The sequence below is a fragment of the Pseudorca crassidens genome, chromosome 10, assembly GCF_039906515.1.
Source record: "Pseudorca crassidens isolate mPseCra1 chromosome 10, mPseCra1.hap1, whole genome shotgun sequence".
Classification (NCBI taxonomy): domain Eukaryota; kingdom Metazoa; phylum Chordata; class Mammalia; order Artiodactyla; family Delphinidae; genus Pseudorca; species Pseudorca crassidens.
Window position 1 is genome coordinate 81,529,727 of NC_090305.1, and position 18,019 is coordinate 81,547,745.

The 18,019-nt window shown below is 43.0% G+C and overlaps 1 protein-coding gene across 1 annotated transcript in view; it reads left to right on the forward strand.

Moving 5' to 3' along the window:
* ATXN7 (ataxin 7) overlaps nucleotides 1-18,019 on the forward strand; it is a 128,867-nt gene that overhangs the window by 89,610 nt on the left and 21,238 nt on the right. The window contains 1 exon segment of the mRNA XM_067755083.1: nucleotides 17,439-17,688. Coding sequence (XP_067611184.1) covers nucleotides 17,439-17,688 — 250 coding nt within the window.

The window sequence follows — 18,019 nt, forward strand, 5'->3', positions numbered from 1 at the left end:
GTGGTCTTATATCTGACCAGAAGAGGGAGTTTTTATCGCTTGGATATGCAGTAGCACCTACTTACTACCTGGCTGGGGTAGTTCCTCCCACGCACATGCTAGTTCAAACCCCTAAAACTGGTTTGGGGGAGGGGGCAATGGCTAAATATATCTGTTTCCTTCCTCATTCCTTATTGTGTGTATAGAAATTCCAGTCTTTAGGTTTACTTCTCTATTCTGTTTTTAAGACAACAGTTCTCAATTTGAACGTCAAAGCAATTGTATACGTTTTCCTCTTGTGTGTTTGAAAGTTAATAAAAAGAGAAACGGAGGAAGGTAATTACCTCAAATTAAAATACAAGCCATCAGCCCCTAATCACACATGATATAGTTCTTGATCTGTAGTCTCCTAGGGTGAAAAACTCCAGTATGAAATTTGTTTCATTACTTCTTATGCTTGATATTTTAAAAAGATTGCTGAAACTCCTACTGTAGAAGATTTGTAGTGAGCTTTAGAAAATTCAGGTGTTGTTTCGCAAGAGTGGCTAATAGGCCTTTTTCTATGTTATTCTTACTGTGCTCAGTTGTGTTACTAGACTCTCAGTCTGTGTAGCCAAACAAATGAAATGGGTTCCACAGTCAGGATAAACTGCTTTGATGTAATACCAGAATTTCATACTGTTTAAGTTTTTCTTCCACTTTCTTCACAGTGCATTTTTTGTAACAAAAACTCAAGTGAGTTTCTTAGTGGATTTTTTGATTGATATGGGAATATATGAGATGCATACATCCGCCATATATACTTACATAGATACACAAATGTAGTAATCTCAAACATGCTATTTTCAGTTCAGCCTACTACTTTCTTGTTTTTTTTAATGTTTATTTATTTATTTATTTTCTTATTAGTCACCCATCTTTCTTGTTTCTTTGGCGTTCACTCCCCATCTTCTCCAACTGTAACGGTCCTCCACTCTGTAATCCATCTATGTAGCTAGATACATTCTTAGTATGTAACTTAGTATACATCATTCTATATTTTTTCTCATGCTCATAACTCTTTACAGACACATGTAATCCCATGTTTCATTAGCAGGGGCTACTGGTCATAGTTTTACCCAAAAAAAGAAAAAAAAAGGGATCCTGTTATGCATACTTCTGCTTCTTTTCCACTCAGCAATACAACATGGAGATCCACTCACATCCCAAGATAATACTAATCCCCTTTTTAAGGTGCGGCTGTGCGGTAGCTTCCTCAGCCAGACCCTCTGTCTGTGGACATTCACTTTGTCTCCTGCTTTTTGCCTCTATGAACAAAGCAGCAGTAGCCACCCTGCTACATAAGTCCTTAACTGCTGGTGGTTTTGTTTCTATGGGATAGAGTCTCAGGAAAGGATTCTGGGATCAAAAAGGGTATTTATTTGCATTGTTAATAGCTGCTACTATGTTGTTTTCCAAAAAGGCTCTCTACTAGCCACGTATGACAGTATCACCATCAGGAGTAGGTGTTTTATTTATTTTTCTAAACTTCCATTTCTTATTTTTCTAAAGCCTCTTACAGTGTTTTACACGCATATGCACAAGTGTGATTAATTGTAATTTGACTTTGAAGTCAGTTTCGCAAACAAGTGCAAACTTTTGTTTACTACCAGTGTAGCATGTGTCTTCTGAGTTTGAGTGATAGTTTGAGTAATGATACGAGGCAAAGAGATCTTTCAAAATGAGTGATGATTTTTAAAATATTCGTTTAAACAATTATAGGCAGTTTTCCTGGCACTTGTGGGAGATTTCTATTCATTCTGTATGGAATTTGTCTTAGGGAAGAAATCTAGTTCTGTTAGGCTGAGATTCCTCTCTGCAAAATGTGTAGTCTTCTAGAAGACAGTAATTTCTGTTGGGATCAGTTGCGGGGCCAGTGAAAAACTATGGCCAGTTTTATTTCTGATCTCATTATCCTCCTTGAATTTGGTGTGATTGGTCACCTTTTAACAGTGTTCACTTTGTGTATCAAATAATGACTGGGCCGAGGTCAGACTGTGGTTCACACAAAGCCTATGTAAATGAGGCTGTGAGGTTATACTTTATTTGCCTGCCTTTGAACAATCTGAACAGCTGAAAAGGGACACACACACGAAGTGTGGCTGAGCCCTGAAGAAGTGTCCACCAAACAGATCAGACGATGCCAGCCAGAGGGAGGCTGCTGCGTGCTGTTAGCCCCCAAGGTGAATTATCCCCTTTTAAACTTCATCTCCCACCTCTCCTAATCCTGTGTGAGCACCTAATGAGCACTGGATAATAACATAGCAGCATTTCTGGGTGAAGCTAATCTGATTCTGGATAGCAGGCTTCCCGGCCCACAGCTGAATGAATAGCTTGGTATTTCCAAGTTTGAAAATACTTTCTCCCCCTTTCAAGTGCTCCTTGGCAGCAGGTGAGGAATGTTAAAGCTCCTGTAAGTGCCAATTAAGGCCAATTATAACTCGGCCCGGCCTGCTGAGACAGTGAAGTGGAGTGAGTGGAGGCTTGTGCTGCTTGCTGTAAGCTGGAGAACTGGCTGCCGCTGGTGACAGGAACACAGGATTTCCCAACTGCCAACAGCTCGTTTGTTGTCCTGCAGAACACCAAATGACACCTCTGCTGGCTTCTCAGGTGTGGATTTAGGAAATCCCAAGATGTGTTGGGGACCTCACTAGTTTCTGTAACAGAAACCGCTGTCTTTCTTTTGGTCTTCCTTTGTTTTGAATGATGTCCACCATCCAGTTTCTCCTTCTTTCTCATCGTAATAGCTGACACTTATCGAGCATTTAAGATGTGCTGGGCACTGCATTACATGTGTCACCTCCTTTACTCCTCACCGAGGCCCTGTTAGAGGAGGCAGTATTACTGCTTCTCAGGGGAGGGCACAGACCCTGAGGGACAGAAGTCTCTTGCCCAAGGCTACACAACTAAAAGTGCTGAGGCTGTGGCCAAACCCAAGCCCTCGTGGCCCCTCCTAGCTGCTGCCGGTTTGCTTGTTTGCTGGGAGCGGGCTAATTCACAGAAGAATTTGTGTCAGTTCAGGACTCCCTTTGTGCAACCAGAGTAAAATTGATGAGTGCACACCATCCACACCACAGCCAATACCTATAATTTTTGGTCTGTAAGGCATGGATGTTATTCTATTAAAATGGTATTTTAGTCCGTAGTCTTTTTTTAGTCTGTAGTCTGTTTATTTTTTCATAAGAAAAAAGAAATGTGACCATGTCCCCAGACCTAGGCACTGAAATATGAGCTATCATTGGGAGATTTAATATCAATATAAACTTTATTTAGATAGGATATTGAGAAGTGGTTTGAAGAAAATAGTAATAATGCTTTCCAAGCAGAACAGGGTGGTATTTGGTTAAGTATTTTACTCAGGGTATTAAGAGCGGTATGTGTTTAAAAGTTCAGTCTGAGCTTTATATGCCCAGTTGTTGTGTATTTGTTTTTATTCTTATTGTACAAATTTTAATTTTTCTGGTTTGCACTATCATTCATCCCTTCTTTGATATAGATCTTAAAGATAAATTCGGATTGTTTCTTTCTTGTTTATATATGAAATTAAGTGTAGACGTATGTTTGTAGCGTTTACGAAGATTTGCTGAAGCTCATCCTGAAGTTCCTCCAGGTTACAGAAAGACGTCGTTTCCAAAATTGTCTTGGGTTGGCTGGTTCTCGTAAGGATTGTTTTCCCCACTAGCACCATCACCATCTACAAAAGGGAACATTAGAAAGGCAAGCGTTTGTGCTGGGAGACTGGCAAGGAGTCTGGTGTCCAGGCTGAGGGGTGCAGTGATGTGGAGCTGAGGCTTAGTCTGAGTCAGGTCCTCTTATCCCAGTTCAGTTCTGCCATTGATGGTGTCAGGGAGACTCCTCAGCTCCCCCTTGGCGAGGGCGAGGGCAGGTGGATGCAGGGAATGATGCTAAAAAACTTTCTGCAATCAGGTAGTATGGCAATAGAATTTTTTTTTCTCCTGCTAGCTTAAGAAACCCGTCAGTGAGTTAACCTAAATGTCTTATTTTTGCTAATTAACTTTGGAAAGATTTGCTCATCCTGTGCTTCTAGGCCCGCTGATGGCTCTTTCCTTGTGTTCTTCTGTCTTTTAAGAACCACCATAGTTTTGCATTGTTTGAACCGGAAATCTGGTGGGGGGTCGGGGGAGGGTTTCAGAAAGCCCTCTAGATCTTAATATTGCTGCTGTGGTTAGGGTCTGAACGCTTGCTGTGAAAATAAAGCAGTGTGGCTACTACTCTTTTGTTTTACAGTAAATGTAGAATTTGTGTCTGGTCTAATAGAAGCCATTTCCTATGCCTCACAACTCTTTACCACCCCTTCCAGGCCAAATCTTTTCCACACATGTAATTCATGACTTTGTGCCAAATAGTCTGTGTTGGGTGATGGTATTTTGTAGAGGAATTTACCCCCTCCTTTTGACATTTAAAAGTGTTCATTCTGAACTATCAGGCATCTGAGTCTGTTTATGTGTGCAGCCTTTATTATCATAAAATTCAGATCTGTTGGCTGCTTTTTTCCACGTCTATTTGATAGTAAGATTTGGCGATTGACAAGATTGGGGAGTAGTGACGCAGGGAGTGTAATAGGGCTGAAGACAGACAAACAGCTAAACCAGGAAGGCCTGGTTTACAAAGAGCCACTTAGAGAAGTTTTGGGATTAAAAGTCTAAAAGTTCCCCAGCTTTAGTCGGTCATCCAGTGGTTGAACTCTGGACAATAAGGTGTATATTTTTTCTGAAATTAGACTGTTTTACAAACATGCACAGAAAATGGGTTAAGATTTTTCTTAACTAGATTTAAGGAAAAGTGTGCTTAGGTATAACAGACTTCTGTTGTTTTAAAGTATAGATCGTGGGGAAATAGAATGTGGAGAAAGACTGCTGATATTTGTAAAAATGTATAACATTAAAACTTGTAGGTTTGTCCAGGCTTAAAGTGTAGATATATAACGAATCAAGTACATTTTCTAATATACCTGGTAATAGTTGTCATTTTACTCACTCAGGAAAATCAGGTGTGAGTAATTTACATTCTAATTCTAGCAGGTTAAATTTATAAATTCCATCGCCCTCAGTTTTGGCCAGCTGCCTTTCAAAGAGAAGGATTCATTTACACCAGCCAGGACGCCTTGTATGACCATATTAGATGAAATTAGACTCCACCCCTTGTTTTCTGTTGATCTGCCAGGACCTTTGTAATTCAAGTGCTTTTTACAGTAGTAGCAAATGTTACATAAGACCAAACATGGAGCATATTTGGAGTTGGTGGGCAGACTCAAATCATGATGCAAGCCTGCAGTAGCAAGTGTGCAATGAAGCACAACCAAATTATGTGAATGGAAGGTAACAAGAAGCCTCTTCAGAACAGCCCTTCCTCCGCACGGGGGCTGAAAGCTCCACCGGGTAAGTTTTCCGAGGCAGTTTTCCGAGGCTGGACTTGGCCCGGGGCCCAGTTCTGGACGAGCTTGCGGAAGGTGGGCTAGGTCTTGGGAACAGGACAGAGACCCACGCAGAGCCGAGTGTGGCGAGCTGGCGCAGGCCCCCTTCCTCTGGTGGCCGTCCTGCCCCGCCAGCAGGCCCGGAGCACTTCGTGGCTGAAGTGGTGGAGAGAGTGCGCTCTGCAGACCCGTGGAGCAGGGGGGTAATCGCAGCTAGAGGGATTAGCTGCTGCCGGCCGTCCACAGGAGCCATGCTGAAATGTCATTTGAGTGATCTGGCCAAAGGTCAAACGCAGGCGGGAGTTGAGTTTGCTGTTAACTCCAACAAAATGCTGAGGTTTGCACCAAACGGTGCCCATATCTCAAAACAGGGAGAGCAGTGGTTACATCGCTCTCTAAAAATGGACGAACGTTGTAACACGCTTTAACTGTTTGTTTTTTATCTCACTTGTGGTGAGTGAGGTTTCATGACAGGCAGTTCACCGTGTTTCCTGTAGAACGTGTTTGAAAGCTGTTTTGTCGGATACTTCAAATCCACAGCAAAGTTTCAAGCAGAACACTGTGTCAAGAGGAAGAACAACTTCAGAATACAAACAGTAACCCTGGGAAGTCATTCAGTAACTTAAATTGAGTGTATAAAAATTTAATTACTGACTGACTGCCAGAAAAGACTATTCTTTTTTGGTTGTGTTATTAAGGTAGCCAGTACAGCCAAGCAGATTCTTCCTGGGTGGGTTGGGCGGCTGTTCTCAAAGTTACCTTAACTCTCTCATGCCTCGTCTGCAAGCAGGAAGTGAGGTGACAGTTGAGATCTTTAGTTTTCACTGGATTCACCTTTCATGCCTCCTGCAGAAATGTGCTTGACCGGATGGTTCTCATTGAGGCTGAAATTTAGCTACTGGTTTGCAGAACTTTAAATACAAACAGATTTTCAAACCTTTATTCAAATTGCTGTTTAATGCCCTAAAATTGATTTTTCTAAGAACTCTTATTTCTCGTCAGGCAGTTTTAGTGTTGCTGTTTCTGGTTTCATTTTTGCATATCGCTTTTGGTGTTGATTAGTTGACAGCCCCATCCTGTAGGTGGGGCAGACGCTGTTTTCTGTCTTCAGAAAAAATAAACACGTGCTGCAGACTCCTCGTTGGCATTGTTACGTCATGAATCACCCATTCCTTATTAACAGAGCGCTTAATGAGGAGACTTTAAGGGCTGTGTTGTGAGTTTGGGGTTTTTGTTATTCCCAGGTTCACGGTCTTTTCACCCCTTTCCCACCTTCCCCCCAATAAAGTGAAATATAAAGGCCACAAAACTATTGGGAAACAGCAATAAGGATGTGGCTTACAGACTAGCGCAACACTCTGAAGCAGATGGTGCTGTCATTCCGTTGCACCTTGGACTTGCTGCTCCTCTTGGCCTCAGAGGACAGTGCTCCCTGAGGGGATTCCTGCACAGAAGTTTTCGTTTTAAAAAACAAAGGAACAGAACAAAAACAGAGAACTCCTCTAGTTTGAGTTCTGCCAGGTTTCTTTTAATTTTCTCTCTCTCCCCTACCCTTTGTGTGTGTGTTAAAACTGGATTGGAGTGGTAAAGGCATAGCTTGTTTTTCTTAATACTTTTTGCATTTTGATGATAGCCTTGTATCTTTCATTAGAGAAAAACTGGGAACCAGACCCAAAACGTGACTAGAGAGGTACTTGCGTAAGGACTGAGGATGTCGATGCTTGACCTGTGCAAGGTGTTCACAAATTGGAAGGCTAAACTTAAAATGATAGATCGCTAAACGTGTGGGATGCTTTTTCCTCCAGCAGATAAAGGATTAAAGCAAAAGTAAATGGAGACTGATGGAGTTTTGGTTTTGGCTTTTGGTTTCTTCTCACATGTTGATACCTGAGGCGTGCCGACATTTCAAGTCAATGGGAGCGAATTCGGGGGAGATGCTGTGCATCGCTCAGACCTGCGATCCTGTTTGTTTCAGGCAGGGTGAGTGCTTGCTGTACTCTGCCAGTATCATTTGGGTAACAGTGTGTGTCCTGAGGACGGCGGAGAGAGCTGCTTGTGACTGTTAGCAAAGTGGAAGTGTCAGCCAGCATGTCGTTCATTGCATGATATCCTGTAGCCAGAAATGGTGACGGCAACATCACAGGGGTGGCATAGTTTGGTGGCTGTGTTTTGCTCAAGGCGGTAACAGCCTTTTCCCCAAAGTTGTATTTGCTAAAAACATCTGTGTGTGTCTGTCTGAAATCATGATGATAACTCTCAGTTCGAAGTCTGCACCTTGAACAGGATAGGAAGGGCCCCCTTAAGGAAATGAACTCTTATTCAGACCATTCAATGTTCCTTAAACAAGATGCCTTGTGACAACGATTATGAAGAAATGATATTCTCCCAACGGAGGTGATCAGTTGTTATACCATCCAGTATCCCCTCTTTTTCTCTATCATTCCACCTCCTTTAATAAAGTATTTGGAATTTTTAAAAGCCATTTTTTCCTAATGTTTGTACAGACCTACAAGTTGAGACAGCAGGGGAGGGCTACCTCCAGATATTCAGTAAGGTTTTCATATTTCTCACATACTTGAAAGCAAAGTTCAGAAAGAACAGTCCCCATGGGAAGAATTCCTGGCAAGAGGATTATCTGAGGTTGCCATATTTGTGGTCCTTTCTTAGCAACATTATTTACAATCCATTCACGCCTGTCCCTTCCCCCACCGGAGTTGGAGTCATTCTCCCTTGTAATCTGCCCTTTGTGATCTGTTCTCTTTCATCAGCTAGTGTGAATGGGAATGCTGCAGTGCCGCCCTGCCCAGAGACGTGGAAATGCCAAGGGACCTGGAATACTTTAGTGGGGCTTTTATTTCCGTCATAAAGCACTGACTTCAAGAGCTTGATAATTTGATTATAGACCTTGGCGAAAAGTTGTTTCAAGTGGCCCAAGTGCTGTAAATGACTCTCTCTTCTGCACTTTCCCCTCGTGTTTTAATTTAAAAACATTCTGCGTTAGGGGGAGGAGAAATGCATTTGGCAGAAGTCGCAGTTGGAGACTAATTTGTTAGGGCAGCCAGTGTTGAAATCATCCTTTTCAGTTAAATCTCTCTAGTGGAAATGATGCCGAGTGCTTTGTGTAAAGACTTTTTTTTTTCTTCCTCACTGTTTTCCAGTGCCATTTGTAACCCACCTAAGCATGCTCTGAGGCTGCCTCGCGGCTCTGGTTTTGGCTTTTGGTGAACTGTCCTTTGAGGCACTGTGTGTCAGAGGTCAGCTCTGGATTCCACAACTTGAGATTTGAATGTTTCGGGACAGTCCCACAGATTTGCTTCCTTTTTAGCATCAGACCACGCTTTGCTTGCTCTGGAGTAGTCCGGTCGAGTCCCTGGGGACCCTCCAGAAATTGGATCAAAGAAAAAGCAGATATAGGATTAAAAAAGAATATGTAATGACAAGGAGTGGAGTTGGATTGTGTTTGCTGGTGAGACACGTGAAAGTGCTTTTAGAAAAGAATAAGAACGTTTACAGGGAGAAGTTGACAGTGAGAGTAGTGAGGAGACACTATTAAATGCTTTATGTCCACACATAGTCCACAGTGTGACTTTAAAAGTGTGCCAAGGGGCTCCCCTGGTGGCGCGGTGGTTGAGAGTCCACCTGCCGATGCAGGGGACGCGGGTTCGTGCCCCGGGCCGGGAAGATCCCACATGCCGCGGAGCGGCTGGGCCCGTGGGCCGTGGCCGCTGAGCCTGCGCGTCCGGAGCCTGTGCTCCGCCACGGGAGAGGCCACAGCTGTGAGAGGCCCGCGTACCGCAAAAACAAACAAACAAACAACCTTGGCACACTTTTTTTTTTTTTTCCGGTACGCGGGCCTGTCACTGCTGTGGCCTCTCCCGTGGCGGAGCACAGGCTCCGGACGCGCAGGCTCAGCGGCCACGGCCCACGGGCCCAGCCGCTCCGCGGCATGTGGGATCTTCCCGGCCCGGGGCACGAACCCGCGTCCCCTGCATCGGCAGGTGGACTCTCAACCACCGCGCCACCAGGGAAGTCCCAAGGATTTTTTTGTAATAGTTATTAAGAAAAAAAATAGATGTGTCCACCCAAAGTGTGGTTTCACAGCTACTGCTTAGGATAATGCTGAATTCGGTATGCCTGGTCAGTCACTGAATTTTATGTATATTATATATATATACACACACACACACACACACACATATGCAGTTTTGATATATAGTCTGCCTCAGGCCCTGATCTTAGATGTTTCATAGTGGGTCATAATCCTTGTGAAAGACAGATGATGCCTCATGAGTTGTGTTTGGTGGCCTCAAACTGAACTATGATGGCTACTTTGGGTTAACCGGGAGCTGGGTAATAGTACATAGCAGTTATTTTCAACCTGGATGTCAAAGTAAACAATTCGATTAGTTTTTTGAAAGGGCTGCTTAATGAATGACCCAGCGTTTCTAAACTGAGCTTTTGGTATATGTAATTATTAATTGCTGTGCCTGGCCAAAGGAGCTCTATATGTTTACCTGTGTTTTACATTTTATAGCTGTGTGTAAGCTTGATTATTAAAAATCCTTGCTTTAAATGGGAGCAGTTATAGAGAGCATTTTCCGTAACAGAGTATGCACTCTATTTAACCTTACCTGACCAAATCTATCCCAAAGTGTGAGTTTCATTTAGAGAAAAAATTGTGAGTTTTAGGAATCATTGCTTTGATAATCCACATAAAATTGCCACCCTTGGATCCGTAAACTTGATCTTCACTTTCTTCCTTTTCACCTGCAGTTCTTCCTAAGTGACTCAGTTCTGTCAGGAAAATGAGCCAACTTTTTACTTATAAAATAACTTTAGTTTGAATGAGAATCTTTTTTGGTTGGTGTGTGAATTTATTCATTTTTTTAAAATTTATTTTTAAAATTTTTGGCTGTGTTGATGCACGCGGGCTTTCTCTAGTGTGGTGAGCGGGGGCTGCTGTTCGTTGCGGTGCGTGGGCTTCTCACTGCGGTGACTTCTCTTGTTGCGGAGCACGGGCTCTAGGCATGCGGGCTTCAGTAGTTGTGGCTCATGGGCTCTGGAGCGCAGGCTCAGTAGTTGTGGCGCACGGGCTTCGTTGCTCCGCGGCATGTGGGATCTTCCCGGACCAGGGCTTGAACCCATGTCCCCTGCATTGGCAGGCAGATTCTTAACCACTGCACCACCAGGGAAGCCCTATTCATTTTTTTATTTTTATTTATTTTGCGGTACGCGGGCCTCTCACTGTTGTGGCCTCTCCTGTTGCGGAGCACAGGCTCCGGACGTGCAGGCTCAGCAGCCATGGTTCACAGGCCTAGCCGCTCTGCGGCATGTGGAATCCTCCCGGACCGGGGCACGAGCCCGTGTCCCCTGCATCGGCAGGCGGACTCTCAACCACTGCCCCACCAGGGAAGCCCCTCCTTATTCATTTTTAATGAATTCTAAACGTTGTTCTTCCGAGCTCTTGATTGAGAAGAGCTTAGTATCTTCCTGGACTGACATGTAAAGTAAATCTATAAACTAAGTCTCTACCACACTGGGGAAGGTAGAGTAAGTGGTTTTGGTTTGTTCTTCACTGATTTCTGTCTGCTTGGCCTTTCTCACTTGAGTCTGTAACTGGCATTACCTGGACTAACAGGGGGCCTCTTACTCCCTCTGGAGTTCCCAGTACCTGGTCCACAGTCAGCCCTGGGCTGCAGGCTTTACAACTCTGTTACTTAATCCCAACAGCCCTGCAGGGTAGGATTGACAGATGAAGAGTCTGCCAAAGTAGATAGAGTCAGGTCTTTTCCCAGCGTCACCCAGCTAGTTAGTGACAGAACAAGGGTTTGAACCCACATGTGTCTGACTCCAGCGTTCTTGCCCCTTCACGTGATCTTTTTTTTTTTTTTTAAGTTTTTTGGTTCTACTTTGGATTCTATTCAAGCTGGTTAGTTAATCAAGACTGTGCCCAACAGCCTCTGCTGGGAAGGCAACCAGGACCAGGGCGTGACTGCAAGCATGCATAATGGTGTTGGTCTGTGGGGGCCGGCCAGCCTAATCCTATAGAACAGGTATTTCTGTTATAGGTATAGAACAGGTATAACTGCTCCTCCTCATGGGTTCTTTGTAGAGCATATCCATCTGGGAACTTTCTAAGTGATTCTTTTTAGCCAAGCCAGAAAGACAGCTCTGACTGGCACTTTGTACCAAAATTCACTCTTCAAACCATCTTTAATGTTTCCCTGCGGGAAAAGAAACAAATGCAACACTGGCTGACACCCATAGCTAATCTTTAGGATAGCAACTTCCAAAATAGGAAGATTAAATCCACAACAGCCTGGGTTTCCCTTAAACAGATTCTGGATCCCCACCCCAAATTTACCAAAACTCTGTCTTAAACTTGTATGTTCCAACTGTGCCGCCCTTTGTGCTAATAGCCTGCATTTGCGGAGCGCTTGGAAAGATGACATATGCCGCAACCCTTACCATCACCCCTCTGCCTGCCTTTGGACCATGCATTGTGGCCTGCTAATGACACCGCTTAAGGTGGACTGTCATGTGGTCCCGCCTGGGCACTAGAGTCACCCTGCCTGGGGTTGCATCCTGATCCTGCCTCTTCGCTAGCTGGGTGATGTTGGGCGACTGACCTGAGTCCTTTAAATCCTTGGCCTTCTCATCTGGAAAGTGGGGATCATGGCAATATCTGCTCTGTAGGAAGATGGTTAGGACTAAATGAGGCAATCCCTATAAGTTTCGTAGCATGGTGCCCGATGGGTGGTTTCCGCCCACTAACAGTAGTGGCTGCTGTTGTTGCAGGTGAGACTTTCCATTAATCAGTTGCTGGGATCATAAAAGATTAGCAAAAGGCTTACTTAATAAGATACCAGAAAAGGGCTTGGAGTAAAAACAGTTTTGTGGGCTTTTCTGAGCTGTTAGCCATTCTGCCTGCTCTTGTGTGATGATCATTGAGCGTGGGACAAATTGATTCTATGCTCCCGAGTGATAATAGGCCTTGCATTATTTTGGCATGTGTGAAATTGAGGCCAGAACACCAAATGATCTCTCTCTTTTAAAAGTATGTATTTAATAAGCAAGTAAACCATATTTGTTGTAGAAAAATTAAACATTGTGCAGAAGTTTTTCAAAAATAGACCTACAGTCCCAGGGATAACCACTTAAAAAAAGTTTGACAAATATTTTTCTAGATTTTTTTCAAGCATGAATGATTTGAAGTGACAGTGTGCTTTTGACTGCATTTTAGGTTTGTGTCCTAACTTTGACACTTACACGTTATATAAGTTATCTTTAGTTTTTTATTTCAAAGCAATGTATATGCCTTTAAAAGATCTAATTATTTGCTTTGAACTCCTTTTTGGTTTGTACCTAGGTGTCAACACTTACATATATGTATTTTTAAACCTCAGCATGAATCCACAATTATAAGCCCAGTGTTCTTGGTTGCTTTCTATTTTGGAAGACTGAAAGCTGTCCTCTCCCCTGGCCACCTCGGAATCCTACCCTTGCCTGCAGTGGTATCACATGCTCAAGCCACAAGGGAAGAAAGCCCGATGCATCCATCTCTTGCTCTGTCTCTTTCTCCCTGTCTCTGTTTCCAGATCTGTCTCTGTGGTCCCCCCCGCCCCCAACCCCAGCACTGCCACACATACACCGCACACTCACCCGTGTCTGTCCTTCTGTCTCTGCTCTGTCTTTTCACTGTATCTGTGTTTGTCTGTCTGTTGGTCTGCCTGTCTCTCCTGCTTGCTGGAGCCATTCACAGTGCCCTGCTCATTCAGGGACAGAGTGTGCTTTCTCTGGGCTGGTGCCAGACCCTGGAGAGAGGAGTGCTTTGAAAACTCAACTTGGACTCCTCACCAAACCACACTTCAGTTATGCTTAGCATCTGGCCACCAGTTTGTCCACTTAATATAAGGTCCCTAACCCTACCCATAACTTGCCCGTTTCTCTTTTGATCTGGAAACAAACACTTTTTTAAAACTGGAAGCCCAGTTTAAAATCTTAAGAAAAATAGGGGCCCAGTGTGAAAGGTTGGGGAGAGTCCAACTCAACTATAATTTAATTTGTGTTTTCTTCTTTGCTTTCTCGTGAAGGGAAAGCCAAATGCCACCCTTTCCAGAGAATGAGTTACCAGACCATGATGTGAAGGAACAACTTAATTCAGCAGCATGACAGGGATTTGAGCTGGCACTTTTCAGCCAGAATCACAGTTACCCACACGCACGCACGCACGCAGTCTGTTTCAAGTTCTAGTGAATGAAAGAAGTTCACACGATGGATTGCCATTCTTAGTTTTTAAATAGCTTTTATTGTTGCAGTAGAAAGTACAACTTTTCTGAAATGTTATTGATATATCAGCTGACCTTTAATGTTAGAAAGCTTTCACTCTTGATTTTCTAATGCAAAATCCCATATCAAAGAGTTAATAGACAACTCAGGAAAAAAAAAAGCATTAACAGAAGAAAACAGGGAAAGTGGACTATGATGGGGATAGAAAATTGAAAGGACAGGGACTTCCCTGGTGGCCCAGTGGTTAGGACTCCGCGCTTGCACTTCAGGGGGCTCTGGTTCGATCCTTGGTCAGGGAACTAAGATCCCACATGCCACTCGATGCAGCTAAAAAAAAAAAGAAAGAAAAAATTGAAAGGGCAGACTGGAAGTTGCAGCCAGTTCTGCCATAAGACAGCACACATTCCTAAGAAATTACTGCATTATGCAAAATGACGTAATAAAAACCATAGGAGACTCATTAGAAAAATGGGATAATGGGTACAACACCCAAAACTTTATCAGTGACACCCAGAAAAAGATAGGAACCTAACAAGAATGGTAGCACAGTTTTATGTGTATTAAATGGTTTAAAAAATACATAAATATTCATTCTAACATGGCAGTTTTCCTTGAAAACAACCTGACATGTGCTTTTGCAGGTAGGTGTCGGAAGGGTTTCAGTTTGTAAGCTATTGTGAAGCGGTGGAAGGAAGATTATCTGATATCGAGGAAAAGGTGTAGCACCAGCTGTGTGGATGGTGTGGCTCCTAAGGTCCATGGTGAACTGAGGTGGATGGTGGATGTTTGGGGGCGGGGCGGGGGGGGTGGCTGGGCAGGCTGAGGGTGTGAGCTTTTATTCCCACGTGGCTCAGTTTAGCCAGGTGTCGTTTTCTGCATTTACCTAGTGCTTCTTGCCGATGAAATCTTGCAGAAGGAAATACAAAAATTCTTTTTGCTCAAATTGTTCCTTAGTAGATCAGTGACTTCGGAATAAGTTTACGTTTTCAAAACAAGCATTACAGTGAACTATGTTTAATTCGATTGAGAATTTTCTTTACATCATTTGATATCAGAGAAAGTATATCACTTTTACTCTGAGACACCTGCTTGAGAATTCTGATACCCCCCAAATAGTAAAAAGAGTGTATTTCCTAGAAGTCAAAGTTTTGGTTGGAATTTTTCCCCCTCTTTGTACCACAGACATGGTAATTATTCCTTTAGGACACTGCCACTGGGGGTGATTTTTGTGGCTGAACATTTTAATTTAAATATTTAATAATTTTAATGTATATCAGAGATATATTTACACACTTTTGAAACCTGTTGTTTTATAGATGCTATTGTTTTGGAAAACAATAAGAGTTCTGGAAAACACTGAGAGTGGTATGGTACCCTGCTTCACAAAGTTGGGCCATCTGAAAACAGATTGGGGGTAGTTTCAGGTTGCCCCTGATAGAGGGGCACTACTTGCTGGTGATTAAGGGCTGGGGGACAGGAATTCTAACCACCCTGAAATCCTGTACAAGGATTGTTGTGTCCAAAATACCAATGCTGTCCCCGTGAAAGACTGGTGAGTATTAGATTGAGGAGGAGGAAGGAACAGTAGAGTTGATAATTTGAATAAAAGTGTTGAGTAAAAAATAGTATTTTATGTGTCTTTGGTAAGAATGATGAAAATAGTTTGCAGTTGAGGGAAGTTTGGAAAACACTAGTTGAGGACAAGTAGTAGCGGTGAGCTTCATTTAACAAACCCTGGTATAAGCTTCATTTAACAAACCCTGGTATATAGTGCCACGTGCCCGGCAGTGTTCTCAGTGCCATAGAGATGGTAATTTACTCAGCTGTGGTTAATGGTTCTTGAGGCATTAGCCTCGTCTAGGGTAGGCTCTCACCATTGACTGCGCAGTGGAATCACACAGAAGAGTTTGTAAAAGTCTTGATGCCCAGGCCACAGAAAAATCAGAATCAGAATCTTTGAAGGTGGGACTGAGGCATCAGTATTTTTTAAGCTCATTAGATTATGCCGACGTGTAGCCAAGGTTGAGAACCACTGCTCTAGGACCATTTGAAAATCACTGTCTTCATAAGAAGAGCCATACCAATCGGGCAAATGTTAATTGAAGGCCTACTCTGTGCCACGCTGTCGGGGCAGATGACCGAGACAGGAAGCTCCACCATCCAAGGGAGTCGGCAGAACGGGAGACAGATTTTTACAGTCCTGGCTGACAAGTGCTGATGCTTGAAAGTATATTCAGAGTGTTTTGGGATCACGGAAGAGAAGGAAACTAATTTTTTTTAAAGAAAACCTCAGGTGCCAAATTTGGAAAATTATTAAACTTGTTATTTTAGCTTTCCCTCCCTTACACACTACTTTCATATCTGGCGGGGGTGGGGGGAAGCAGCAGGCACTTATAAATTACTATCAGTTTAGCCTTCCTAACCTGCTTGTAGCCTTTGTGTGGTCTAGTTGGAGAATTTGAATTCTGCCTGTAGATAGCATAATGATTTTGTCCTGGTGTAGAGCAGGCTCTTTAGTACCTCATACAGCGTCATTGAGCTATTGCCCTCCTGGGAATAAGTCAGCACAGCTTCACAGAGAGTCTCAGGACTGATTTAAAAGGACCTTTGGAAATAAATCCTTTACATGATGGTTGTAGTCAAATTGATTCTAATATGCTTAATTTAAAAAATACTCATATAGCTTCCATATTGTGATAAATAAATGTTGGATCACATACATTTTAAAACTTAAGAGTAAAGCAAACGTATTTTAAATTACAAGTTCAACTAAAGGCAACTACTGAAGCTACCAGCTTGAGGTACTTAAGTAGATAAAGTTACTAAGTAATTTACTTGTTTCCGATGGTAACATTCTTCAACAGCTCTCGATTTATTTAGTGTGGGTTGCTTTACTCTGAGAAAACCTGATTCTCTAGTGGATAGACTTACTTTCAGTTAAGCCTGAGTAGTCCTTACTTAACCATGAATTACTTCCTGGTATAAAAAGCAGGCTTAGCTATTTGTGGTATTTTTGTCTTGCGCCTTTGGCATCCTATGGTGTGAACAAGAGCTGTGCCATCTGTAGTCAAGTGAGATTATTTAAAAGGGGGGGGCGTTGGGAGTGGGGAGTGAAGTGATTCACTGGAAAATTTCAGCACAGATTCTTAGGGAACGATAAGATAACCCTAGAAACATTCTTATTTGGTGTCATATACTGGTGGGTAGTGACAAAAAAAAAAAATTAAGGTACAACTTGTTTCTTAACATTTTGCTGTTTTGAAAATTGGAGAGGTACTACGCTAGAAAGGAAGAAAGAATTCCGTGCAGTGGCAATTAGCAGAGCTCTGCAGATGAATGAATACTTTTCCCCTCTCTGACTACAAGTTGCAGTGAGGTTCATTTCTAAAATGCAAAACCCACTCTTCTCAGGGTTAGAATGTCTGTTTCCTAATGGTTGTCTATGTATGATAAACCTCTTCAGGCCGAGACGTTTCCTAAGCAGAAGGACCAGTTCCTAGAATCCAGAATAAGTCTGTGGGGTCTAGATAAGCCATTTCTGAAAGCTGCTGAGTTTAATATATTTTCACTTAGTGACACGTATTTGAACCTAAATGTGTTGATTTCCGGGGACTCCCGCAGGGTTCCATTGGAGACTTGCCTGAAACAGTGTCTTTCCCCCCCCCCCACCCCCCGCCCCTTTTGTGTTCCTTTTCAGAAAGAAGACATAGCTCATCCAGCAAGCCTTCTTTGGCCGTTCCTCCCACTTCAGTATTTTCCTTCTTCCCTTCTCTGTCCAAAAGCAAAGGAGGCAGTGGAAGTGGAAGCAGCCGTTCTTCCAGTGGAGGTGTTCTAAGTGCATCCTCGTTAAGTTCCAAGTTGTTGAAATCGCCCAAAGAGAAACTGCAGCTCAGGGGGAACAGGCCAATGCATCCCATTCAGCAAAATAGAGTCCCCCATGGTAGAATGTGAGTATGGCCCAGAGGGTTCTTAAAGCTCACCTGCCAGAAGTGGAACTGTGTACACGAGTAGCATCTGAGAGTGTATGTGCATAATGTGAAAGAGAGCCCACTTTGGGGAAAATTCAAATATATGTTGTTGTTTCTTTTTGTTTCCCTATTATACCTTGGGAGACTTTATAGAGTCATAATAGCAATAATAATACTTATCTATTGATCCTTTCTTGTGTGCCAGCTATTGAAATTTAGCTAAGTGTATTGTCATTTACTTATCACAACAACCCTTTGAAATAGGTATTGCTGTTATCTCCATTTTCTGGGTAAGGAGAGGGAAGCGTGA